General features: G+C 51.0%; 1 protein-coding gene across 2 annotated transcripts; it reads left to right on the top strand.

The window, feature by feature from the left end:
• The first annotated feature begins 380 nt into the window (after positions 1 to 380).
• On the top strand, positions 381 to 21,764 carry LOC122163584 (Krueppel-like factor 5). 2 transcript variants are annotated; one of them, XM_042824899.1, is made up of 5 exons: positions 381 to 648; positions 9,957 to 10,001; positions 12,665 to 13,568; positions 16,231 to 16,290; positions 19,011 to 21,764. In XM_042824899.1, exons 1-5 carry the CDS (start codon positions 484 to 486, stop codon positions 19,187 to 19,189), a joined length of 1,353 nt encoding a protein of 450 aa, XP_042680833.1. In that variant the 5' UTR covers positions 381 to 483; the 3' UTR covers positions 19,190 to 21,764. The 2 variants fall into 2 exon arrangements, with proteins under 2 accessions (XP_042680833.1, XP_042680834.1); XM_042824900.1 differs by lacking the exon at positions 9,957 to 10,001.
• Positions 21,765 to 22,114: the final 350 nt, after the last annotated feature.

Genomic DNA, 22,114 nt, shown 5'->3' with positions numbered 1-22,114 from the left:
CGGCGATCCTCCTCCGAGCCCAGGTAAAGCCTTCCCCGGCACCCGGCTCCCAGCCAGCTCCGGGGCCGCACTGCCGGCGTCTTCTCCTTCCCCACCCTTCCTTCCCTTTTTTTTTTCGCCTTCTATTCCCAACCCCCTTTTTTTTTTAAAAAAAAAAATTGTACTATTCCCCATTTCTTCCCCCTTTTATTTATTTTTTTTTCTTACCTTTCTTTTCCTTTTGTATTGTTCTATCGTTATATATATTTTCCCTTTGTTTCCCCGCTTTTTATCATTTCCCCCCTTTCTCTCCCTTTTTCTCCCTTTTCATCTTTTTTTTTTTTCCGCCTTTTCCCCTTTTATGGCTTTCTTTCCCTTCCGCGGCCCTTTTCTCCCCTTTCCTCTTCCCCCCTTCCCACCTTTCCCCCATTTCCCATCCACCCCTTTTCTTCTCTCCGTTTCCCTCTCCCCCAGCTCCGTCCCTGGCAGTGGGTGCACACAGGGATGAGCAGCGGGCTGGTGCTGCGCGCCCCGCTCCCCGACGACTCCTCAGCGTTCACCCCGCTGAAGCCCGTCACCATGTCGGGGGAGCCTGGCGAGGACACCTCCGTCTTTGAGGACATCAAACCGCCTGCTAGGGCCCCGGACAACCCTCCTGACCTGGCACAGGTAAGGTGGAGGCCGCCGGAAGGCTGCTACAGCCTCCAGCTGAAGACCGATAGCTGCGTGCATTTGCTTTAATTCTGTTTTGTTCAATTTATATGTGGTTTCATTCTGCTTTTTCTCTTGCTTTTTGGCACCTCAACCGCTTTGCCCGCTCATCCTTTCCCCTCTGTGGCTCTTTCTCCCGGCCGTGTTTGGTTTCATATTTTTCTCCTTCCCTTCTTTGCATTTCTCTGTGCTTCTGTTTTGGAGTTTTGGGGCAGAGCTCTGCTCCTGGAATGGGTTTTGCTCGCTGCAGGGAGCACCCAGGGCCCCGCGTCTTTGGGGACACCACAGACACTGGGATTGCATGGTGCAAGGGGAGCATTTTTATGATTATTAATCTTATTTCTGCCTCATGGAAGGAAAAGAATGCACCTGAAAATTGCCCAGCCCACTGTTTTCCCCCCACGCATTCTGGGGATAAAGACCAGGATTTAGGGTGCCAGGGCTTCTCCCTGCCACAAGGCCGTCCTTCCCAATGGGAATCAAGTGGGAGCTGCTGTTCCGGCCTCTTTCCCCAGACACACGGGGCGAGTGGGGCCATGGCTGATGATCCCCGTGTTCCCAGTGCTGCTGTGAGCGGGGCCCCGCGAGGTGGCGGGAGGGCGGCTCCCAGCCCCATGGCTGCCCCATGGGGGCACCTCGTCCCGCTCTGCCCTCTGCCATGGCTTGCCAGGACGGGGCTGGCTATCGGTGCTGCTGGACAAGGCTGTGACCCATCACTGCTCTGGCCCCACAGCATGTCCCAGTGCCCCCCCGGAGCCTGCCCACCACAGTCTCCTTATCTCAGTCCTCTTCCCCACTCCACAAGTCGCTGCTCTAACAAGGGGAGGGGGGCAGCTCTTTGCTGGTGGAAACATTATTTGATCCGTGTTGGGAGGAGATCGGGCATTCATGGAGTTTGCACTTGTTTTGGCCCTTTTCTCAGCCTTGCCAGCTACTATGACCCAAATTACAAAGCGAAAAGAAAGGAGATAGAAATGTTTTCCCATTCCAGTTTCGACTGGATTGACCAAAAAGAATTTTTCCCTTTAAATCTCAAGAGGCTGGTACTAGAAGGGAGAGAGAGAAGGAAAATAAACAAACCCAAGGTGCATTCGGGGAGGTGTTCCAGGGGAGAAGGAGACTTTCCCACTGCAGCACCCCCACGGCTGGCTGCTGCCAGAGAGGGGGCTGCATCCCTCTGAGCTGGGTTTGCTCTCTGGGCAGCTGAGTGACCTTGCTGCTGAGTGCCCTGAGCCTCTTGGAGCCACCCACGGCTTTCCACCTGCCTTCCTTGGGTGCAAGTGTTGTCTTATGTGGTGCAAACCCTCTGCACTCCTGTGAGAGCTGGTGGAAGTCATGAGAACAGGTCTCTGTGACCCTGGGGATGGTTCTGTATGGCCAGGAGCATGATGGTGGTGGTGTGTCCCTTGGTCCCTGCCAAGCATGTGGGACAGGAGCTGGCTCCTAGTGTGCTTTCCTGCAGCTGGTGAGCAGCACAAGGTGCTGCAGGGGCTCATCACTATGGCTGGATTGCTAAAACAGGGGAGAATGGGGCCTGATAGAGGAGTCCTGTTGTAGGATTTGAGGATGGCTGTGGTGATTCAAAGGGTCACACTGGTTGCAGATCTTGCAGAGCTGGTGCTGGAGGATCACTTGGGCCTGCTGCAACACTGGGTGAGGTCAGGCCCCAATGTAGAAGTGGTTGTGAAGGGAGAACAGAGAAAACACAGCCTGTCTCCTGCCATGACTGCATGCCCTGGCTGTTAACACGGCCAACCGTGCCCTGGGTTGTACAGAGGCAGCACTGCCACCAGGCGAAGGAAGGGATTGTCCCGCTTTGCTCTGCACTGGTGTCTTGTGGTTTGAGTGCCACAAGATAAGAAGCACATAAAACTATCAGAGAGCATCTAAAGGAGGGCTACAGAGATGAGGAAGGGCCTGGAGGGCATGGTGTGTGACGGTCCCTGGGTCTGTTGGGTCCAGACCAGAGGAGTAGAGCAGAGGGCAGCGCTGAGCTTTGCTGTCTGTGACAGCAGTGGGGCCTGAGGAAACGGGATGGAGCTGCATGAGGGGAAGGGCAGGGGGTCAGGGAATGGGTCTGCCCCAGAGGACAATGGCATGGAACATCCTCAGGGCAGTGGGCACGGCCGGAGTTCAAGGAACATCACTCTCAAACTCCAAATTGGGTTTGGGTATTGGGTGGTTCTGTGTGGAGTGAGGGGTTGGACTCAATGGTTACTGTGAGTCCCCTTCAACTTTGGGATATTCTTTGATTGCCTCCCTTTTTTCTAGTGGGTCTTGTGAGGACCAGGGATGTGCTTTCCTGTTCTTCAGTGACCCAGCGCCCTGCACAGCATGCTTGGAACTGGGGTGATGGGTGCTTAGAGGGGAGTGGAGTCATCGTGTTGGGATCAACTGGAGCCCAACAGCCTCCAGGACCAGCCTGCAGGTCTGCACGTCTGGTGGTCTCTGTGCCTGGCAGGTGTCTGCAGGGCTGCAGGGAACTGAGCTGGCGTCTGCAAAGAGGATGGGCTCATCCCCACGTCCCCACAAGGAGACCTGTCGGGTTGGTGGTGGGCTCAGCTTAGCCATTACCACTACGGTTTAATTTTGCTGCATCCTCCAGGCGCATAGACTCCCTGGTGGTGAGGTGTGGGACGAAGCAGCTTGGCTGAATTTTGAGCTGTGGGAGCACAGTGGCTTTGTGCACGTGGCACAAAGGGCGATTGTTCGGCCGGGACGCTGCGCTCGGCGGGCGGCTGCAGGAGGGGATGCAGCCAGGGGGGCTGCAGGTGTGCTGCTGTCTTCCCTCCTGCTGTTTCCCGGAATGAGGGAGGTTGCAAATCAGCCGGGAAAACGTGTTTGCTTGTCTCTGACCACTGAAAAGGCGGGTAGGGGAGGGAGGGAGCGAGCAGGGGACTCCGACTCGTAATAAATGCAACGGATTTCCCTTTATCACTCTTCCTGAATGGCTGTGGGAGGCACACGTAGGTTGGAATTACTCACGAAAGTTTAGGGCAGCTCATTTTTGACCGGTGCATCATCCACTACCAAGTTTCCTCTCACAAACCTGTTTGGTCAGCTACCTACGCTACTTTGTTCCCTGGTCCAGTGAGCTCCTTTATCTAACCCATCCACTGCAAATAATCGCACTTACCACCGTCTTGTTAGCTGAGCCCCTTGATTAGAATATTTGCTTTCCTTGTGCTCCATTGGTGAATTGGGTGAGTCACAGGGTACTGTTGGTGTTTGGGGATTGGATAACCAGTGTTTACAATTCAGATGTTCTCAGAACTTGAGCTAGCATGAAAACTCTCAAAAAAACCCCATGGGCTGTTTCCCACATCAAAGAGGCTCAGCCCCTCCAAGCTTAGATTGAAACTCAAACAAAGATTCTTTCATTAAGTTCAGAAATGCTTGGAGAATTCTTTGAAAATTATTCTTTAATTTTTTTTTTAATGTGATGAGAGACCTTCGAATTTCCACCAAGGACAGGATTTGCAAGTATTCAGATGTATTTAATGACCTTGCTCCTTGTAGTATTTCCAGTACTAGCAGGAGAATGGCAAGAGATCGGTCTCATTAGAGCCAGGTCAGATCCTCCAGCCTCCAACAACGTGGCTCCTTCTTTCTTGAAGGAGTGTAGTCTGTTGTCCATCCACTATCACCCCTGTCATATCTGAGGCGATTTGTTTCACAAAAATGCAGATGCCTGTTCACCAGCCAGCCCAGCCCTTCTTAGCATCCTTGCCTGTACATCAGTTTTTTTTGCTAGCAGAGGGAGCTAAGCAAAGGGAGGGGTGGGTTAATGCTTTCACTGAAAACCCCTGCAAAGAATGCAAGGTTTGATGGTGTTCACTAATAGGATGGAAATGACTCAAATCTGTTAAACGAAATGGAAAAATTCAGTCACTCCTTTCTGACTGTCCATCTGTTGTTACTTCAGTACAGAGCGTTTCATTGTGAGCATCTTCAGTGTTTGGTATTTTGGTGGCTCTGCATCATCCTTTTGGGAGAACTTGATCATTAGCTTGACTGGCTGTTTGATGTCATCTCTGGGATATCACCTCATGTTTTCCAGGGCCTGGCAAGCCCCATTCTATGAAACGCTCCTGCTGGAGCTTCTCCAGGGCTCAGCACCCTTCTCCATGTGGCCTGTCAGCCTGTGCCCTGATCAGTCTCCCTTAATTAGAGCAATTGGCTATTCGTTTCTATGCGTGGAAAATGTGGAAGAAGAGGGTTTATTCTGAGGGAAGGAAGCTGGAGGACACTCTCTGAGGATTGCTGCTTGAGGACCCTGCTGGCAGCACGGATGCCACGAAATGTGTAGGGCAGTGTGCACACCAGAAAGGACTGCCCTAAGTGTCCCCTCAGTCTGCTGTGATGATACTGGCAGTGTTTACTTGGCCTTGTGACACGCTAGGTGCTGTGCAAGCCCAGAAAAAAGTTGGCCCAAAGACCTACTCACTCGAATACAATGTTTCTACATGCCTTAGGGTTTGTTTTGTTTTGCTAACTGGTTTGGCGAGGAAGTTGAAAGCTGCAGAGATGGTGGGATTTCTGTCTGCACATGAAACCTGACCTTGCTTCTCCCAGACGTGCATGGGGTATTGGGTCTGCTTCGCTCATTGTACGAGGAAGAACAAGCTTTTTGGCCTGTCTTATCACTTGCTGATTGCCAGGAGGACTTCACAAGCCTCAGCAAGCAGCAGATGACTCATTCTGCCTTTGTCAGACCTTGCCCTGGGAATGTGCATCTTTTCTTCTGATTGGAAGAGGCTGGGTGATGAGTATGAGCTTTCTGATGGTTTGAGTGAGGTGGAATGAATCCCACCCATAATCTGGCTGGAGGAAGTTCCCTGTGAGCACTAACAGCCTCTCCCATCATTGGTTCAGGACCTGCTGGTCCTGAACTAGCCTAGTGCCCCCTAGCCATGCAGTAGCTAGAAATGGGTGGATAAATTTGTCTGGGCCAATTTTTAGGAACATTTGAGTGCTTCCATCTAGTCAGATTTGGAGGAGAGGAAGTGCTGGAACAGAGTCTGCAACCAGGATGGAGAAATGGTGCTGCAGGTGGGCCAGCTTCTAGCTGAAGAGAGCAGCAGGGGCTGTGTGGCTCTTGGAGGTCAACTTTTGGTTGTATGCCTTAATTGGGGGAACATTTGAACTGCGTGTTTTGCCTGGGGCTGATCTTCCAGGATTTGAAATAGCACTGTATCATTGATCTTTCCAGAAAAGCATCCATACCAAAGTCTATCCAGTGCAGCCTCCAGCAATGTGTGCCCACTTAGGTTGATGGAAAACCTCCAGTTGGCTTTGATGGGCTTGGCCCCAGACTCTGCTGAGCTTTGGAAAGAGAAAACTGCATACAAAGGCATGACTCACTTTTCAAGAAGGTGTCCTCATGTCATCCCCTCCCATGAAGACACTGTTTCAGAGGGCTGTCCTGACAGGGCAGAGTAGGGAGCAGTGGGTGAGGAGGGAGCTGCCCCTCTTTCCTACCCACTCTCAGGCTCCATACAGGCAATTGTTTTGTGCTTGGTAGGTCTGGGAAAGGGAAAATCAGCGTGGGGTTACTCTACTACTGATGTGAGACCTCTCATCCCAACCTAGATCTGTCTAAGGCTAGGTGGACCAGGTTGCTGTGGTGTTCAGTAAGGCCTAGAGATGGTGCAGCAGGGCCAGAGCTTCCTCTAAGGTCGACCGTAGATATTTTTCACTTAATTTAAGCCATTGTGTTTGGAAAGATTTCTGCTCGTGTTCTTAAAGCCCCCTGAAGCTTGGCTGCTCCAAACTGGCCCTCTTCTGGGTACTTGACCTTGGAGCTAGATGACGGTGTTCTGCTTTCTCTGGCCTTTGGGATCACTGACTGTGGTGGCATGGTCTCTGTGATAAATAACCAAGGTAGACTGCCTTTCAGCGAGTCCTTATCAGTCGTTGGAAGAAAGGAATAGCAAACAGAGTCAGCAAGCTTGCTGGAAGCACTGCTGCCTATTGGCTCAGCCGGAGGCCATCTGGCCACATCTGCCTCGATGGCAAATCTTGGGCTTAAGAAAATCCCTCGGTTCCAAGAGGTGATAATTAACTCAGGTAGTTCAACTGCAAGGGCAGAACAGAGCTCCGGAATAACCCTCCAGGGCAGCGTGGCTGAGCTCCAGCTCCAAAATCTGGGAAAAGGGTGCATCCCTGTGGCCTCGTCGTGCTCACAGTGGTGCTCTTGCAAATGGAAAGGTGTGAAATTTCAAAATTGGAAGCTGGTGGGGCAGATCACCTCTGGCAGCCATCTCCACGGGCTCCAGAAAGAGCTTGCACAGAGACTTCAGCTTAGATGCTCGCTTTCCAAGTGGCCCAAGCTTGTGAAGATGAATCTTGCCCCATTGCACCTAATGCTGAATGCTCTAGGGGCAGTGCTACCTCTGGGAGTTGCTCGTCACCTTTTTGGGATGGAGCAATCAGAGGAGCCCACCTGTGGCACCCACTTACCTATGACCAGGGTTTGGCTTTGCTGCCTGCAGTCGTGCTGGGCTGTTTGCAGCAGCTAGGCATTAGGCCCTGTGAACTTGAAAGGAAGAGTCCTGGGGCTTTCTCTACTAATCCTGTTTTGCAGAGAGTTCCAGAAGACTTGAGGAACAAACAGAAAATAACGTTGATCGAGGTCAATATCAAAACCAAATGATCAGAGAAACAAATATTTACCCAAGTCAATATTTAACTAGGGAGACAATAAATGCTGATATTGAACCAAATCTGTATATAAATACGGTCTATTTATAACGTATCCCTTTAAAGGGGCACTGCCAGGTACTTGCCATGGCTTTTGATTGATGATTATCCTCCCCATTGTTTGCCGATTCCCTTGGAGGTTGGAGTTTCATGCAGGTGCAGGCAGGAGAAACAAACTGCACTACATAATCCCACAGCCTGGCCATCGTTGCCCTTGTCCCATGAATGCTTGGGGAGGTCCCCCCCCAGTTGGGGAGTGGGCAAGGGGTTCAGGGTCGTCACTTTGCAGAGCAGGAGGGGGCTGAGGCCAAGAGGGCTGGAGGGTGCCGAAAAATGAAGGAACTCTTTGCTTCTTCCCTCCTCCCCTCCCCCCCAGCTGCTTTCTCTGCCAACTTCATGAGCTCGTTGCCTGTTTAGCAAACATCGATTTCTCTCCTTGTTCCTCTGTGGTGACCACATTTGATGTTTCTATGGCAGTTTGTTATTTATCAACTTCAGATTAGAAAGCATTTAATCATGGGAAAGACATGTCTCACCTCCTGCCTGGTCAGCTGGCTGTGCCTCGCACCTTTTTAACGATGCTCCTGGTTAATCGCTGGCAAAACGGCCTGGTTGGCTCAAGCTCCCATTTTTGTGTGTCCTGCCAAGAAATGTTTGTCTGGGGCTCTGCGTTTATTGATCAGTGTCCTGATAACTACTCAGCCTGCTTCAGATGGGATTGAGATGAGAGATGGGGATCTCCAAGGCAGGAGACTCCTGCAGGGCTTTTGGAAGTCGGTGGTTGGCAGAGTGGGAGGACTTGGGTCTGTTTGCTGGCCGCAGGAACATCCATTTGAGGGAGAGAAGAAGAGTGGGGAGCCCCTTCCCTCTGCCTGCATGGGTTTTTGCTTTCTTTCCGCTGGCAGGTCGAAAAGACCAGCCTATATGGTCAGAAATAGATACTGTGACTTTGAGGGGAAAATGCAGAAATTCAGCATTTTTATTGCACTGAAAACTATTCCCTTCCTGGCCAAACTGAAAATCTCGGTTTGGAGGAGATGCCTCTGAAGCATGGAGGTTTTGTTGATGTCTGCTTTGGCTCTGTTTCGCCTTGGCTTGGGTTTTGCTGGAGCTAGTGACCCATGACTCCTGGCACCGTTGTCAGTGCAGTCAGTGAAGCCTGGGGCATGCCCGTCTCCTGACCCTGTGTCTCATCCTCATCTGCAGCAATGCCATTACTAATGCTTACAAGGGAAACTGGATCACTGAGCCCTCCAAAAAGTTGCTGGGCCTTCATCTGGAAGGCCCTGTGTAGTCTTTCTCCGTGGTCTTTCTCCATAGAGCCAGAGCGGGATGGCTCTTGCAGTATTGAGGTGCACTGAGAGCTGTGGCTGTGTGATTGGCTTAGTTCTCAAAGAGGCAAGAAAATAGTCAATTTTCTGCCCGTGCCTGTCAGATGGGGAGGATGGAACAGGCTGAGTATTTCTGGTCATTCCTGCCTCATGTGAGCCACTGCAGAGTCCTCAGCTGCCCTCCCAGGAGCTTGGCTGAACTGTGCATGTGGTATTGAAGCTGTTTCTTGCAGGTGATGGGACGCAAATCCCCAAAAACCATCATAGCTCTATCCCAGAGGCTTCACCATGAAGCATCTGTTCATGCTTCCAGTCAGCCCGTGGGACCAGCAACCCTCCAGCGGTGGCAGATCTTATGTCCCCAGCTCTTTTAGCACCTGTCCTATCAAGGCCACGTGGTTTTGTGGTCTGTCATCAACCTGCAAGAAACATCTTCCATTTGGATGCAGCTGTCAGAATATGTACACCTCACAGGTGGGAAAACTTAGTTGAGTTGGTTTTGCGGGATTGCTTTGAGACAGAGTGAAGCCTATTCTGGTTTCCATCCCTTGCTGCTGTGCCTGTCCAGCCTATTAAACGTCCACCTATGCTCCTATGGTGAGGAGATGAGGCTTTACCACAATCCTGGAGAAACCTGGTGGTTAGGGTGAATGCTAGTGGAGGAGAAGCATGGCACACTGAGAGGCAGCAGCAGCTGCCAGAGAAGGGTGTGGAGTGAAAGTGGGCTGTAGGCTGTTGTTGATCCCGCACACACAGTGTCAGGGCCCTCTCCACCCCTTGGCGAGGATTAAGACAAAAACAGAGCGTGATTGCATGAGCTGGGAACCAGGTTTGCCCCTCCTCCCCTTGCCTGTGATTCTGAGGAGGAAAGCAAGCCAAAAAAACATTGCTGTTGGTGAATAGAGGGAGGGCAGTATCATGGCTGTGTTCCCACCTCCAGGCTGGAGGAAAATGGCAGTTCTCCCAGCTGCTCAGGATGGCTCCCCAGCTCTGGGTAACCTCTAAAGAGAACCACTGGTGAAACCCCAATGGAAATAGGATACTAGAGAGAACAGTTTAGGAGGCAGGTTTCTACTCATTGTCCCTGCAGCCCTGCTTGTTTCTCCATCAGCCTCTGAAATGCATGTCCTGGGCGTGCTGGCTGGGGCTGCAAGGGTGCAATATGCAGAGGTGCGGGAGGTGGGCTGGCTTCAGGAGGACCTTTCCACTAACACAGCCCTGTCTGTTCCACAGCTGCACCCCATGAGGATGGAACAGCGGATGCCACTCACTCTCGAGGTGAAGAGCTTTCCTTCTTTCTCTCTCTGCTTGTTTCTGCCCCTGTTTGTAAAAGGTACCTGTAAGAGATCCTCCACCCCAGTGCAGGCCATCCAGCAGCCTATTCAGAACAAAGTGGTAAGGACGTGGTGGCACCTCCCTACTCCTTCCTTGAGGTCCTGCCACTTGCAGGGGTGCATTCCTCCTGCCTATGGTGCCTCTGTCCGTGCTAGCCATCTGGGTGACAGTGAGGCTGTCTCCCCCATTGTGAAAAGCGGTGTAAGCAGCATCTAGAAGGAGACACCTGCATTTGGGAGTCTTGAATTGGATCCCACCCAGGCATGACAGGAAGGCATCCCTGCATGTAGTCATCCCAGCTCTTGTGTCAGCTGTGGAATGAAGGGTGGTTTTGGGGTAAAGTGTTAGGTGGGAGGTGCTTAGGTGAATGGTTTGGTGTTAAGTATTTGCTCAATGCCCAGCAAGCAAGGAGCTGCCTGGTGTTGCTAGGTTTTCCTGGGCCACAAACAAATCAAGCGGCTCTTCTGAGGACACCTCTGGGGTCCTGCATGTTCTAGAGCATCACCGGCATCATAGTGATGATCTAAGTTCCAGTAGGGTGGGACCTCCACCCCTGCAGTGATTCTGCAGACAAGGACAGGGCTGAAAGTCTTCCCTGTCCTGTCAAAGACGATTGCTCTGCTCTTCTGAGAAGTTGTGCCCTAGCTTTCCCCTGGGGCTGCCTAGGATCAGAAGTGGATTTATGAGACTCCATGGAGTGGGACCAAGCACATCTTGATCTGCAGGTAGAGGTGAGGAGAGAGGGATGGGAGACACTGGGCAGGGGAAGGCAGTGACAGCAGTTGGACAGATGGATGGTCTCTTAGTGACAATGCAGCCTGGGATCCAAACTTAGAGCCCTTTCTCCACCGAATATACCTGCCTGGCCACCCGCTGCATAAGAACTTATTTGAGTGTGGGGGGGAGACCTTTCCTGGGAACTGAAGGTGAGAAACTCAAATACCGGAGATAAGGGAAGGGCAGAAGTAAAAGGCATCCAGCGCCTTCCCCCTGCTTCACTCCCCCAGCAAGTGGGGCCGTTTCATCGCTCAGGTATGTGCGGCATCTGGAGCCTCCGGTCCCACCCAGGGGTCCAGTTTGGTGCCAGGGTGGGCGCACAAGCAGCACCCAGGGCTCAGCTCTCTGTGTGGCGTGGCTCTCCCATACTGGGTGCTGCGGGGGGGCAGAGAAGGGGCCAGGATTTTGGAACAGCGCCCAAGGATGGGTCCTCTGCTCTGAGCTTCCACTCATGCAGAAGAGGATGTATTGGTGGCATGTACTTGTGTTTGGGTGGAAGCCAGCTTAGTCGTGCATTGCCATTGTGACTTGCAGAGGTGCAAAGGCTCTTTGAATTCTCTGGAAGCACAGGTGATGTGTTTCACTGGAAAGGGCGAGGAAAGTACCTTGGATCCTGTCCAGCTTTGATAAAAGCAATGAACTTACAGCAGAGATGACTTTGGCCTGGTGGCATAGTTCACAGCGGCACAGCCCTCGGCTCAAGCATAATGGGTGTGGGATGGGAGCAGCCTGCACTCCTCAAGTGCATTGTAGGCTCTGCCAGGGAAGCCCTGCAGTTTTGCCAGCTCCTCTACATATCAATGAGTCTATGAGGGCTTTGCAATCAGCTTGACACAGGGATAACCACATAATTAAAGGCTGTAGCTTTATAGAAGAGCATTAGTGCTTGTGTATTTAACCACAAAGAGCAGAAAGTTGAGTCATCAAATGCCAGGGGATGAGTTTCCTAGTGGGTTGCTCCGTCAGGTTGCAGAATTATTGGGCCTGGATCCAGTGGGATGCTGCATCAGGCATGAACTCTGACAAGCAGTGGCTGAGCTATAGGTTATGATAGCCTGGTAATCCAGGGTTGTACAACTCGACCAGAGGTTGGCCAAGGGCTGAGTCATTTTACCAAGAGAAGGCAGCAACAGCATGCCTGGCAGTTTCCATTTTAGGCTCACGGTCACATGAAATTTCTGCCAATATCTCTTAGGTTTCTAGCGCTGCTGCCAAAATTGCTCTCGATTAATTGTCTCAATTAATTTTCTCAAAATTGTCCACCCTAGAGTAAAATAAGGATGTCTCCGGTTGCTGAGTTTAAAGCAGGCTGGAGTCAACGTGTCTAGGGTGAGCTACTCCAAACACATCCAGGCTGACTTGGGCAGAGCTCCATGTTTTATCCCATGTCTAGTACTTGATGCTGTCATTTGTGGGACCAAAGAACTGTGCTAAATCACAGAATCACAGAAAAGTAGGGGTTGGAAGGGACCTCTGGAGATCTTCTAGTTCAGCCACCCTGCTAAAGCAAGTTACTCGGAGTAGGTTATATAGGAAAGTGTCCAGGCAGGTTTTGAATATCTCCAGCCTCATCATTATCAACATCAACTTCTTTCACGATGGCACCCTTGGCCTTGCTCAGCCTTTGGTACCACTGCAGGTAGGTAGGAGGGAAGTGGGACAGAGGACAGGGTGACATCATCTCTGGGAGTCAGAGAGCGAAGCTGATTGCTGCAACACCTGATACGTGGGCTTGTAGCTCCCCTGGTTCCCCTCTAGTACACGTTGAACACTGAACTCCTGTAAAGCTTGCTCTTCACAAATTCTGTTTCCTGTATTTTTCACCCCAGGGACGTTCTGAAATGGATAAGTACCTCTCCAACCAGATGCCACCCATCCCCATGATACCAGACAAGAAATACCGCCGGGAGAGTGCCTCAGTGGTAGATGAGTTTTTCTCGACGGAGAAACCCACTTCCACGCCTTACAGCGTGAACATCAATGTCATCCTGCCCGACACCACGCACTTACGGACTGGACTTTACCGATCCCCCAAACCCATGACGCCATTCACGCAGATCAAGACGGAACCTGGCACCAGCTTCTCCCAGCCCTGCTCTTCCACATCAGGCTCCACGCAGACCCTGCCTGACTTCACCAGTGTCTTTAGCATGCCCCAGTCAGTGGCAGTCAACAACATCTTCATCAAGCAGGAGATGCCTTCTGATATCTCGCTATCCAGCAGTTCACAGCAAGCCCAGTTTTACCAGATGCCTCTTGGCAATGGCAATGCTGATCTTACCAACCTGACACCCTCCTCAAACAGCACCACAGCCATCAACAGCCTCAGTGGTGTCACCATGTCCACAGGTAACGCCATGTCCAGTGTGCTTCACAGACATGTCCAGGCTGGAGGGCCAGTTAAGCAGTACCCACATGTCTCCCAAGGACAGGAAAACTTCAACATCTCAGGGCAGTTCTATTCTGTGCCAGGGGTGAACCTGCCACCTTCACCCCCCAACTCGCAGCCTGGCAGCCCAGAAAATCAACCAGAGCTCATCAACACCATCTCTCCCCCACCATCCTATGAAGCTACTTTTGGACTGAAGCTGGTCCAGTCATCCCAGGTCCCTCCAGTCCCCAGCAGCCTTGGGACCCTCTGCCAAGGGCACACTGTCATGCAGACCCTCAAATATAACAGACGCAACAACCCTGAGCTGGAGAAAAGGAGGATCCACCATTGTGATTACCCAGGTATTTTCACTGTTTTGTCTTGGTTTTGGGATCACAGGGAGACTGCAGGCTGCGTGGAGATTGACCAAGAATCACTCTGTCTGTGTGAAGAAAGGTGACATGGTACTGAGTGGAAAGCCCCAGGGAAGCAAGGTCCTCCCACCACCAAGGCAGTAGAAGAGGCTGGTTCTCTCTGTTCCCATTGATGCATTTTCTCTGCCCATTCCGTTTTCCAACTCTGGCAGTAGAAAGCCTGGCTCTGAGAGGCAGAGGGTGCTATCGAAGCATGGGGATGCCCCCAAAAACCAACTAACTGCCTTAGGAGTCCACTGTACTCTACATGGGCAAAAACATGCCTCCTGTCTAACTTTCCATTCCCATCCTCCCATGATATGTAGCAAACCATCTACTGATTTCCACAAGCAACATTTTTAGTCTCTTTATGGCACCCAAATTCTCTTCCTTTGCAAAAAGAAAAGAATCATACCCATCGGTGGCCTTAGAGATAGAATCATCTAGGTGATTCTATGATTCTGATGTTTTGATGAAAGCTGCCACCACATTTTTGTGATTAGCAGCGTGTGCTGAATTTCTGCCTCCTGCTCACAGCTGTGGGAGATAGGACTGAGGTGGTGTAGATGGACCTTGGCTCTGGGATGGAGGCTGCTCCTCTGCTTCAGTCAGGTTGGTCAGAGTCATGTCCTTCAGGACACATTACCAAGGTGCAGCTCTCCTACAAGCCAGACTGGCTGCTCCAAGAGTACGGGGGAGAAAGAATGGGGAATCCTCAACCCTAACCTCTTCTTTAGCAAAAGGGGCCAAGCAGGGTCCTGCAGATGGTGAAGAAAGATCATTTTGTTTCCCAGGCTCATACCCTAGGCACTTGCTCACCTCATTTCTGCTTAGAGCTTGGCCTGTTTCAGTCTTGTTTCCATCAAGGCAAAAGTGCAAACAGAGAGGAGCTGAAATGCAGAGGTTGGCCTTCACTTTCTGAAGCACCTGTTGCAAGCAAATACTGTGACTTCCACAAACTGTGCCACAGCAAAAAAAAAAAAGAACAAAAAAAAGGCATTCCCTCTATTGAGTGTTCAGCCTTTTGCCAGATGTTAGCTTTTCCTGGAAGCTGAGAAGGGATAGAGGAAGGGCAAGGTGATGTCCAGGTGGGCTTTCCTCTGCGCAAACTGGCTGTTTGCCCTCCTGCTTGGCTAATGGGGTTGTGGGCTGCAGGGAACTTGGGACAGCCCATCACAATAAAGGGAACTGCCAGAACTGAAAGTGTTGATCAGTCATTTTGGTTTTCATTGTTAGGAGCTTTGCCACTGGGAGGGTGTGGTGGCTTTCATGTGTCCTTGCTGATCAGGAGCTGGTAGACCCAGCCAGAAGTACTAGCTTCTCCTTTAACTGAATGAACACTCTTTCTTTTAGAGACATCTTTTTCTGAAAAACCAAAAAGTTTTAGCTAAACTGGGCTCCATGGGATGTGCTCAGCTTCTCTGTCCTCTCTCTGCTGGAAGGCTGTGACTGAGCACAGGCGTGTGTCTCCGACAAAGGGAGCAGAGGTTGGGAACTGTAATGCCCCAGAGCCTTTACGAGCAGTGGTGTTCAAGGACCTGGGCTGCTGAGAGTTCTGCTGGCATGTGAAAGGTTTGGAAAATGAAGGTCTAACCCAAAACTGCTTAAAGACTGTTGGTGGGAAGAGGTATACAGTGCATTGCTGGGGGCCTTCAGTGAAATCTTCCTAAGAGCTCAGGCCTTTTTTTGGCTCCATCTCACTTGGAGTGATGACTGTTCTTACTGTCTGCAAAGTCCAGTGGGGAGGGATGCTGCTGTGGGCTCTCCAGGATGGCAAACAGTATCTGCAGGTGTGGTGTTAGATTGGTGGCAATGCCAGCGTTGGGAAAATAAACTGTACTTTGCAAGTGAGGGGGAAGTAGCACAAGGCTTTATTGCCTTGTGCATTTCCTATTGATGTGGAAACATGGAAAGAAAAAATATGACCATGTTGATTGGAAGGGTAATAAAAATTCAAATTTATATTTTAATATTCTTGTCAAAACTAAATGAAGCAGGGCCGTAAAGGCAGCATGAGGAGCTTCTTCAGACCAGGTGAAAGGTAGAATGGGCAGTCATTCATTGAGCGATGTTTGTTTTTGAAACTCTTGCCAAAATCACAGTGTTTCTGCTGAGAGCCTTTCTCTGATTGGTGGTGCTAATCTGAAAAACGTCCCACCTTGTGCCTCTTGGGAACCGGCCTCATCATGCCTGCTAAGTCTGTTGCAGAGCCCACTTTCCCTCTCACTTTACCATAGTGGTACCAGTGGCCTCTGGAGCCCAGCTGGCAGCTTGTGGTGGTGAATCTGATATTTCCATCCTGTCTGGAAGGCCAGGGAAGTTCTGAAAGCTGGGGTCTGGCTTTATCCCCTGTAGTTCCCAGCACAGTGCCTATGACTGTCACGGTTGTGTAGCAAGAGATGGAGAGTTGTCAGTGTTTGTCTGTGCTGGGAAACAAGCAATGTCTTTAGATATTGCTGAAGCAAAATGGAGATGTCCAGGCTTATTTGCATCCTGCTACTGGTGTGCTTTTCAAGGCCCACTCTGTACCTAATCCCAAACATGAATGTTCTAGGTTTGTTCCAACAAGAGCCCCTTTTTCACTGGGAGGTTGTCTTTGCTGTTTTCACAGGTTGCACAAAAGTGTATACCAAGAGCTCCCACCTGAAGGCACACCAAAGGACTCACACAGGTAAGAGCACAAAATCCTGCCAGCAAACCCTGCCAGCCCTGAGCTGGGGTGGCTGTCAGGACAGCCTGTAGATGCTAATGGTAACAAAAACCCCATGGTTGCACTGGTTTCTGAAAACTTTATGCAGCTCACTTGCCTTCTGGAGGGATAGTCTAGGACACAGGAAACTCCTAGGAGGTTCTCCCAATGGGCTGGGAGGAGGAGGTGTTCCCAGTCCTCTGTCACGTGTGGCTTGAAGGATCCTCCTTCCTGATCTCACAAATCCTGGCCAGCTCAGATCCTGCCTAGCCAACAGAAAAATTGCCTATTGGCACGTGGTACATATCTTTGACCTCTGAAGAGGTGTCCACAGCTCCCAGGCTGGATTTTCTGGGCTCATAGTGAGCTCATCTCTTCTGTGAGACTGCTTGCTGCCTAGTGGCCGTCCTCTGGCTGTAGGGTGAGGGTGCTGAGGTGAGGCAAGGGCTGGTGTCCCCGTGCTCCCACCACAGCCAGCTGGCCTGCAGCAGACCCAGCTCACTTATGCATTCAAGCACAGGTCTCCTCATTAAGGTATTTATTATACGTGAAACTTTATCAGATCACCAGGTAGTCCAGGAACCATCAGTGCCCTCATAAATCTCTTTTATAGGAGGGCTGATCTTTACTGAAAGCAATTAAGCTGGCCCAGAGTTCACTTTTCTTTTTTATGAACAACGAACAAAACCCATCCTGAGGCTGGGAATCAGCTCTTGCACTTGGCTCTGTTCCTTTTCCACCTTATCAGCCCTTCCCACAAGCTGGCCAGAAGACTTTCTTTGTGCATGAGGTTCAGTATTTCTGGGCAGGGAGCAACACGGAAGGGGTGGCACAGACATGCAGGAAGGACATTGTCGCAGCACCGATAAACCTTGGTCACAACGGTGATCTGTGCATGGGGCCACATGAGGGGTCTGTCTCTAAAATTAAATCTCTTTTTCCTCTCCTTTTTGGAGCACCACTTAGGGATGCAGCTTATATGAGACCCACGTTGTCCCTACACACCACGCTATAAAGATGTATCCAGGCAAACTTGGGTGGTTTTTGAACCCAATAAAGTGCAGTCATTTTTCCGTGTTTCCCAGTAACAAGGCAGGAAACCAAGCTTGGTTGCCATCTTCCAGCTCACCTGCTGCAGGAGAAAAGGGCAGGGGGCCCAGGAAGTGACCTGAACCACAAGAGAGCTACCAATGGTTGCCCAAAAATGGGAACCCAAAATTGAAGGCTACATGCAGGCAAGCTCAGGGTGTGTGCGTTCAGTTTTTGAGATCTGTTCTTTCTGCCAGGAGGGGTTAAGAGCGTGGGAGCACACCATTACTCAGGTCTTTTCTTGCAGTTTGTCCGTTGCCATGGGCTGGGCTGTATTCATCTCCTGGAGACACCATTCATTTCCTGGGTGCCATTGTGAGATTAAATATATAACCAATCCGCTCCCCGCCCCCCAGGGCTGGGAATGCCAGCTCGGGCCCTTTGTTTGAGCTTGCCCTGCCGTGCTGTCCTGGGAGATGGAGCCAGCTCACGGGACAATGGAAAGCATTTTCCCTCCATTCTGGAGCTCAACCTGGTATTGTTTGAAGCTATAGGGCCTTGGTGGGGTTGACCCAGCCAGGTCACCTGCCTGGGACAATGTCTGTGGTTGCACAGTGCGAATCGCGCTTTCACATGCCAGCCTGATTGCTGACAGACCCCTGCACCTGCCCTCAAGTATGACTGCAAGTGCTGCCTTTAAAACACACCGTGCGGAGCTTTTTGGGGAGCAGGATGTCGTATAAGTGCCCCATCTCCTCCAGATACACCTCTGTGCATTCAACCCTAGAATATTTGGTCTGGTGTGTGCTGGAGGCTGCTCCTTTTGCTACGGCCATGTGTTTTCTGTTTCCCAGCCAAATCCGCAGCCCGTCTGGCAGCAGGGCTGGGGGAGGAACGGGCCGTTTGCTGGTGAGCGTGCCGGAGCACCGTGCACATGCCCATGCATGCACGCTGCGTGCGTGCGTGCCTTCATGCCGCGATGGTGCGCTCAGCAATTGGCCGATGAAACAGTAAATATTTGAGGTCGGGAAAGTCAGCACATTCCCTGAACTCTGCCTGCTTGTTCAGGCTGTTAAGAGTGAGGGCTAATATTTGAGAGCACCACACCCAAGCAGGGAGAGGGCTGCAGCCAGGGTTCAGTGCGGTGGCCAGGAACTGCTGGCGGGCACGGGCTTCTCCAGCCTGGTTCCCAGCTGGCAGAGGGTTGCACAACGCCATTGATTTCGGTTGGGGAAAAGGTGTGTATGGGGGGAGGAGGCATTATGTCATGCCTGATGATCCCAGGAAAACTCAACGTCCAGCTACTGCAGGGCTGGGAAAACTGGGTGGTGGTTTCCAAGATGCAAGGCTCTGAGAAGCCTCTTCTTTCTCATGGTGCTCCCCTTATCCCAAATTAGCAGCAAAAATAGCAAGTTTTGGCTTTTTAGTCAAAAAAAAAAGAGCTCTGGAAGATTTGTGCACAAAAATGCTCTGATATCCAACGGGCTTGAGGTACTGACCTCCCATGGCAGTGACCTTTATTAGTGCAGATCATCACTGTGGTCCTGAAGTGGGGCAGCCCCAAGTGTCTTTTAGCCATACTGGAGCAGGAGATGGGCGCAGGGCAAGCTGGGCAGGCAGGTGGCCGTGCTGCTCTCTGCATTCTGATGGTGACCTGTGGCTCTTCCCTGCAGGTGAAAAGCCCTACAAGTGCACCTGGGATGGCTGTGACTGGCGCTTCGCCCGCTCTGACGAGCTGACCCGGCACTACCGCAAGCACACAGGTGCCAAGCCCTTCAAGTGCCTGGCCTGTGGCCGGTGCTTCTCTCGCTCTGACCACCTGGCACTGCACATGAAGCGGCACCAGAACTAGGGACCACCTCCATTGCTATGTCTCCAACGGCAGCTGGGACTCTTCTTCGAGGGAACCTCTCCTCCACTTGTACATAGGAACAAACCTGTGCTTTGATCAACTGGCAGGACAGAAGGTGAATCCCTCCCCCACCATTCCTGGTTTTAAAACAGATACCATTAAAAAAGAATGATAATTACAGACTGATCTTGCCACGAAGCTCCTTCTGACACCAGGGCTATGGGTCTTGGGTGGCAAGGTCTTTCTTCCAGCACACCTGCTATTTATTTGTCTCTTGGAACCAGCTCTCCTTGGCGTCTTGAGCTCTTGGGGATGTTCTGCCCTTCTCAAGGTTGTGCCTTTGGGGAGTCAAAGGATGGCTGGGAAGGCTGGTGGATCAGGGTGTCCCATCTGTTGTGAAATCCTCTTGGACTGCCCCATTTCATGGCCATGATTGGCACTGATGACATGGAGAAAGAATTGCAGCCTATGGCTGCTTGGGTTGACAGCCCCGGTCTCTGTAGGGGCATAGAAGAAAGTATGAAATACTCACAGAAGGGACAGTGCAGAAGCTGTATCCTGTCGAACCCAGGGCATTTGCCCTGCTTGGATAGATTTTCTGGTTACGTCCGTAGCATTTCTGCTTCCAAAATGAAATGTGATTCCAGATGAATCTGAGGGGACCAGAGTGGGTCTCAAAGCCACGCTGGGGACAGCAAGGAACTTACCTGTGAGCTCTGGCTTCCCAGAACATGCCATGCCTTTCTCCAAAGGGCAGGTTCTGCTTAAGCCTTGACCACATGCATGAGGAACCAGACATCACCCATCGCGCTGGGTCTGGGCTGTTGCTGTTTCACCACCATTAGACAAAAGAAAGGGGAAGAAGAACCAAAGAAACATCTTTAAAACAAATTCCAATAAATCCTGCTGTTCAGAATGTGATCATGTTACCTACCTCACTGGTTTCCTGCCCCAAGCTCTGCAAGGTGCCACCCCCCACTTCCTCGAGTGCCATGACGCATAGGGCACGTTGGCTCCCCTTCAAAGCCTGCCAGGGCTTAGGTGTGGGCAGAACAAGGACCAGGCCACGCCAGCTCAACCGGCAGCTGTGGAGGTAATAAATAAATCAGGAACAAATAATGGGCCTGGTGCGTTCAACAGAATATTGATGTCCCCGCACCCCAGCTTCTCTTTCATTCTTCCTTGAACAAAATTAAGGAACGTGTGAATGGATGCATTTTCTCACCAGGAACTGAACTGCAGCATCTTCAGGCGCATAAATGATCTTTTGCTAACTGCAGCCATGGACGGCTCCAAGCTCTGGTCATGGTCACGTCCTCATGTCCTTACTTTAGCTCTTCCATCATGGCTCGGTGGGGAGCAGTGGCTACAGGGGCCAATGGACTTATCCACGTTTCGTCCTCTTGGCTGTGGCATCTCTGCGTGTGTTGAGGTCTGGTGTGTACAAGTGGTAGAAGCCAACATACTGGGGCAGGTGCTGTTGGTTTCTCCTCTTGCTTCCTTTTGGAGACCCTCAGGACAGGATCAGGGCAAAAAGGGCTGAACCTCCTAAACATGTGAGTTAAACTACAGGGCACGGGATTGACCAGCTCACTGCATGTGCCATGGGGCTGGTGGTGGACTCACCCCTCACCCATCACTCTCCCAGAGGGACTTCATTGCTCCCCCCTTTTATTTTGGAGACAGAAACCTCCAGACAGCTGCCTCCATTTCTATCTCCTGGGGCCCAAAACCCACATGCTGACAAACAAGAAATGCTGATCCAGGCAACAGGCAGCTTTAAATCTTAGGGGAATTTGAAATAATTTACCTGATTATCTTTTTTTTTTTTTTTTTCACTACAGAAAAAAATGCATCTGCTCATCCTCACATAGACACACATCTATACTTTTGTTGCATTTGAGATTATTTTTATGGGGGACTGGAGAAGATGTGCCATAATGAATAACCCACTCCAGTCCATCTTTGCACCTCTGGTCTGTGTGCAAAATGTTGCCATGCAGATATTTTACCAGTGGAAAGGCAATACTGAAAGAATCCCCAGCAAAACCAGAGTGCATCTCAGCTTTTATTCCTTTATTTCTGTCTCCAGCTGTGTGTTTGGTGGCTGAAGGCAGCTTTGCCTGTGAGCCCTAGAATCAGCTGGGGCAGGAGGGGAGGGATGCTGAAGGAGCAAAGCCAACAGCAGGGGAGAGATAGGGAACTGAGCCGGAGGAAGGTCTCTCTGTACCCTGTCCCTTCCCAGGGCAGAAAGGAGACACTGGGGAAGGTCTGGGAGCCAGGGGGCTCTTCCTGCAAGGTTTCCTGTGCTTTGTGCAGAACAAACCCAGCTTTGGCAGCTTGTATCATAGCAGCACAACAGCTGTAAATAGGAAAGCACTGCATTGCTTGGCATGTCTGGGTGGGCTGAACGTGATCATTCACTGCCCAGAATGAGCATAGCGAGAAAAGTAATTGGACCTGGAAAACTTGGGTGGAAGGTTTATTTTTTTTCCGGTGATGCTTTTTGTTTGTTACACAGCCCCTACAACTATTAATCTATCTAATATTTTGTAATAAAATTTTATCTCATGGAGATGGCGTCTCTCTTCCCTCCTGTTGTAAGTAGTGCTTCTGTTGCCTTTGTCTGCTACTCACGTGTGTGTGTGTGTTGGTTTTATAAGCTTCATAAAAGAAAAAAGGCTTTTTTATTTGGTTGGGTTAGGAGAGCAGGTGTCCGAGCAGGGCAGGACTGGTGTGTGACGATAACCTGCAGCACCAGGCAGTGCTGGGAACGCAATTCTGTGGCCTAGGCTGACACTTCAGAGGAATGCTGAGCTCTTCTTCCAGCTGATGTTGCAATGCTGTGCAGAGAAGGAGGGTGGGAGAGGGTTTTTGCTGTCCAAGAAGGCTCATGGAGTTCCCCCACCTTTTGCCCTGGAACGG

Source organism: Centrocercus urophasianus, unplaced genomic scaffold, assembly GCF_019232065.1.
Source record: "Centrocercus urophasianus isolate 14NV4802_14NV808 unplaced genomic scaffold, USGS_Curo_1.0 seq_24, whole genome shotgun sequence".
Lineage (NCBI taxonomy): Eukaryota > Metazoa > Chordata > Aves > Galliformes > Phasianidae > Centrocercus > Centrocercus urophasianus.
The sequence above is the reverse complement of the archived record's forward strand: the minus strand, read 5'-3'. Positions and strand labels throughout refer to the sequence as shown.

Excerpts from the sequence above, each read along its gene's own strand:
- LOC122163584 (XM_042824899.1), top strand. The coding sequence starts at position 484 with ATGAGCAGCGGGCTGGTGCTGCGCGCCCCGCTCCCCGACGACTCCTCA. Across the intron at positions 13,569-16,230 it reads CCACCATTGTGATTACCCAG|GTTGCACAAAAGTGTATACC; the intron begins GTATTTTCACTG and ends CTGTTTTCACAG. Across the intron at positions 16,291-19,010 it reads ACACCAAAGGACTCACACAG|GTGAAAAGCCCTACAAGTGC; the intron begins GTAAGAGCACAA and ends TCTTCCCTGCAG.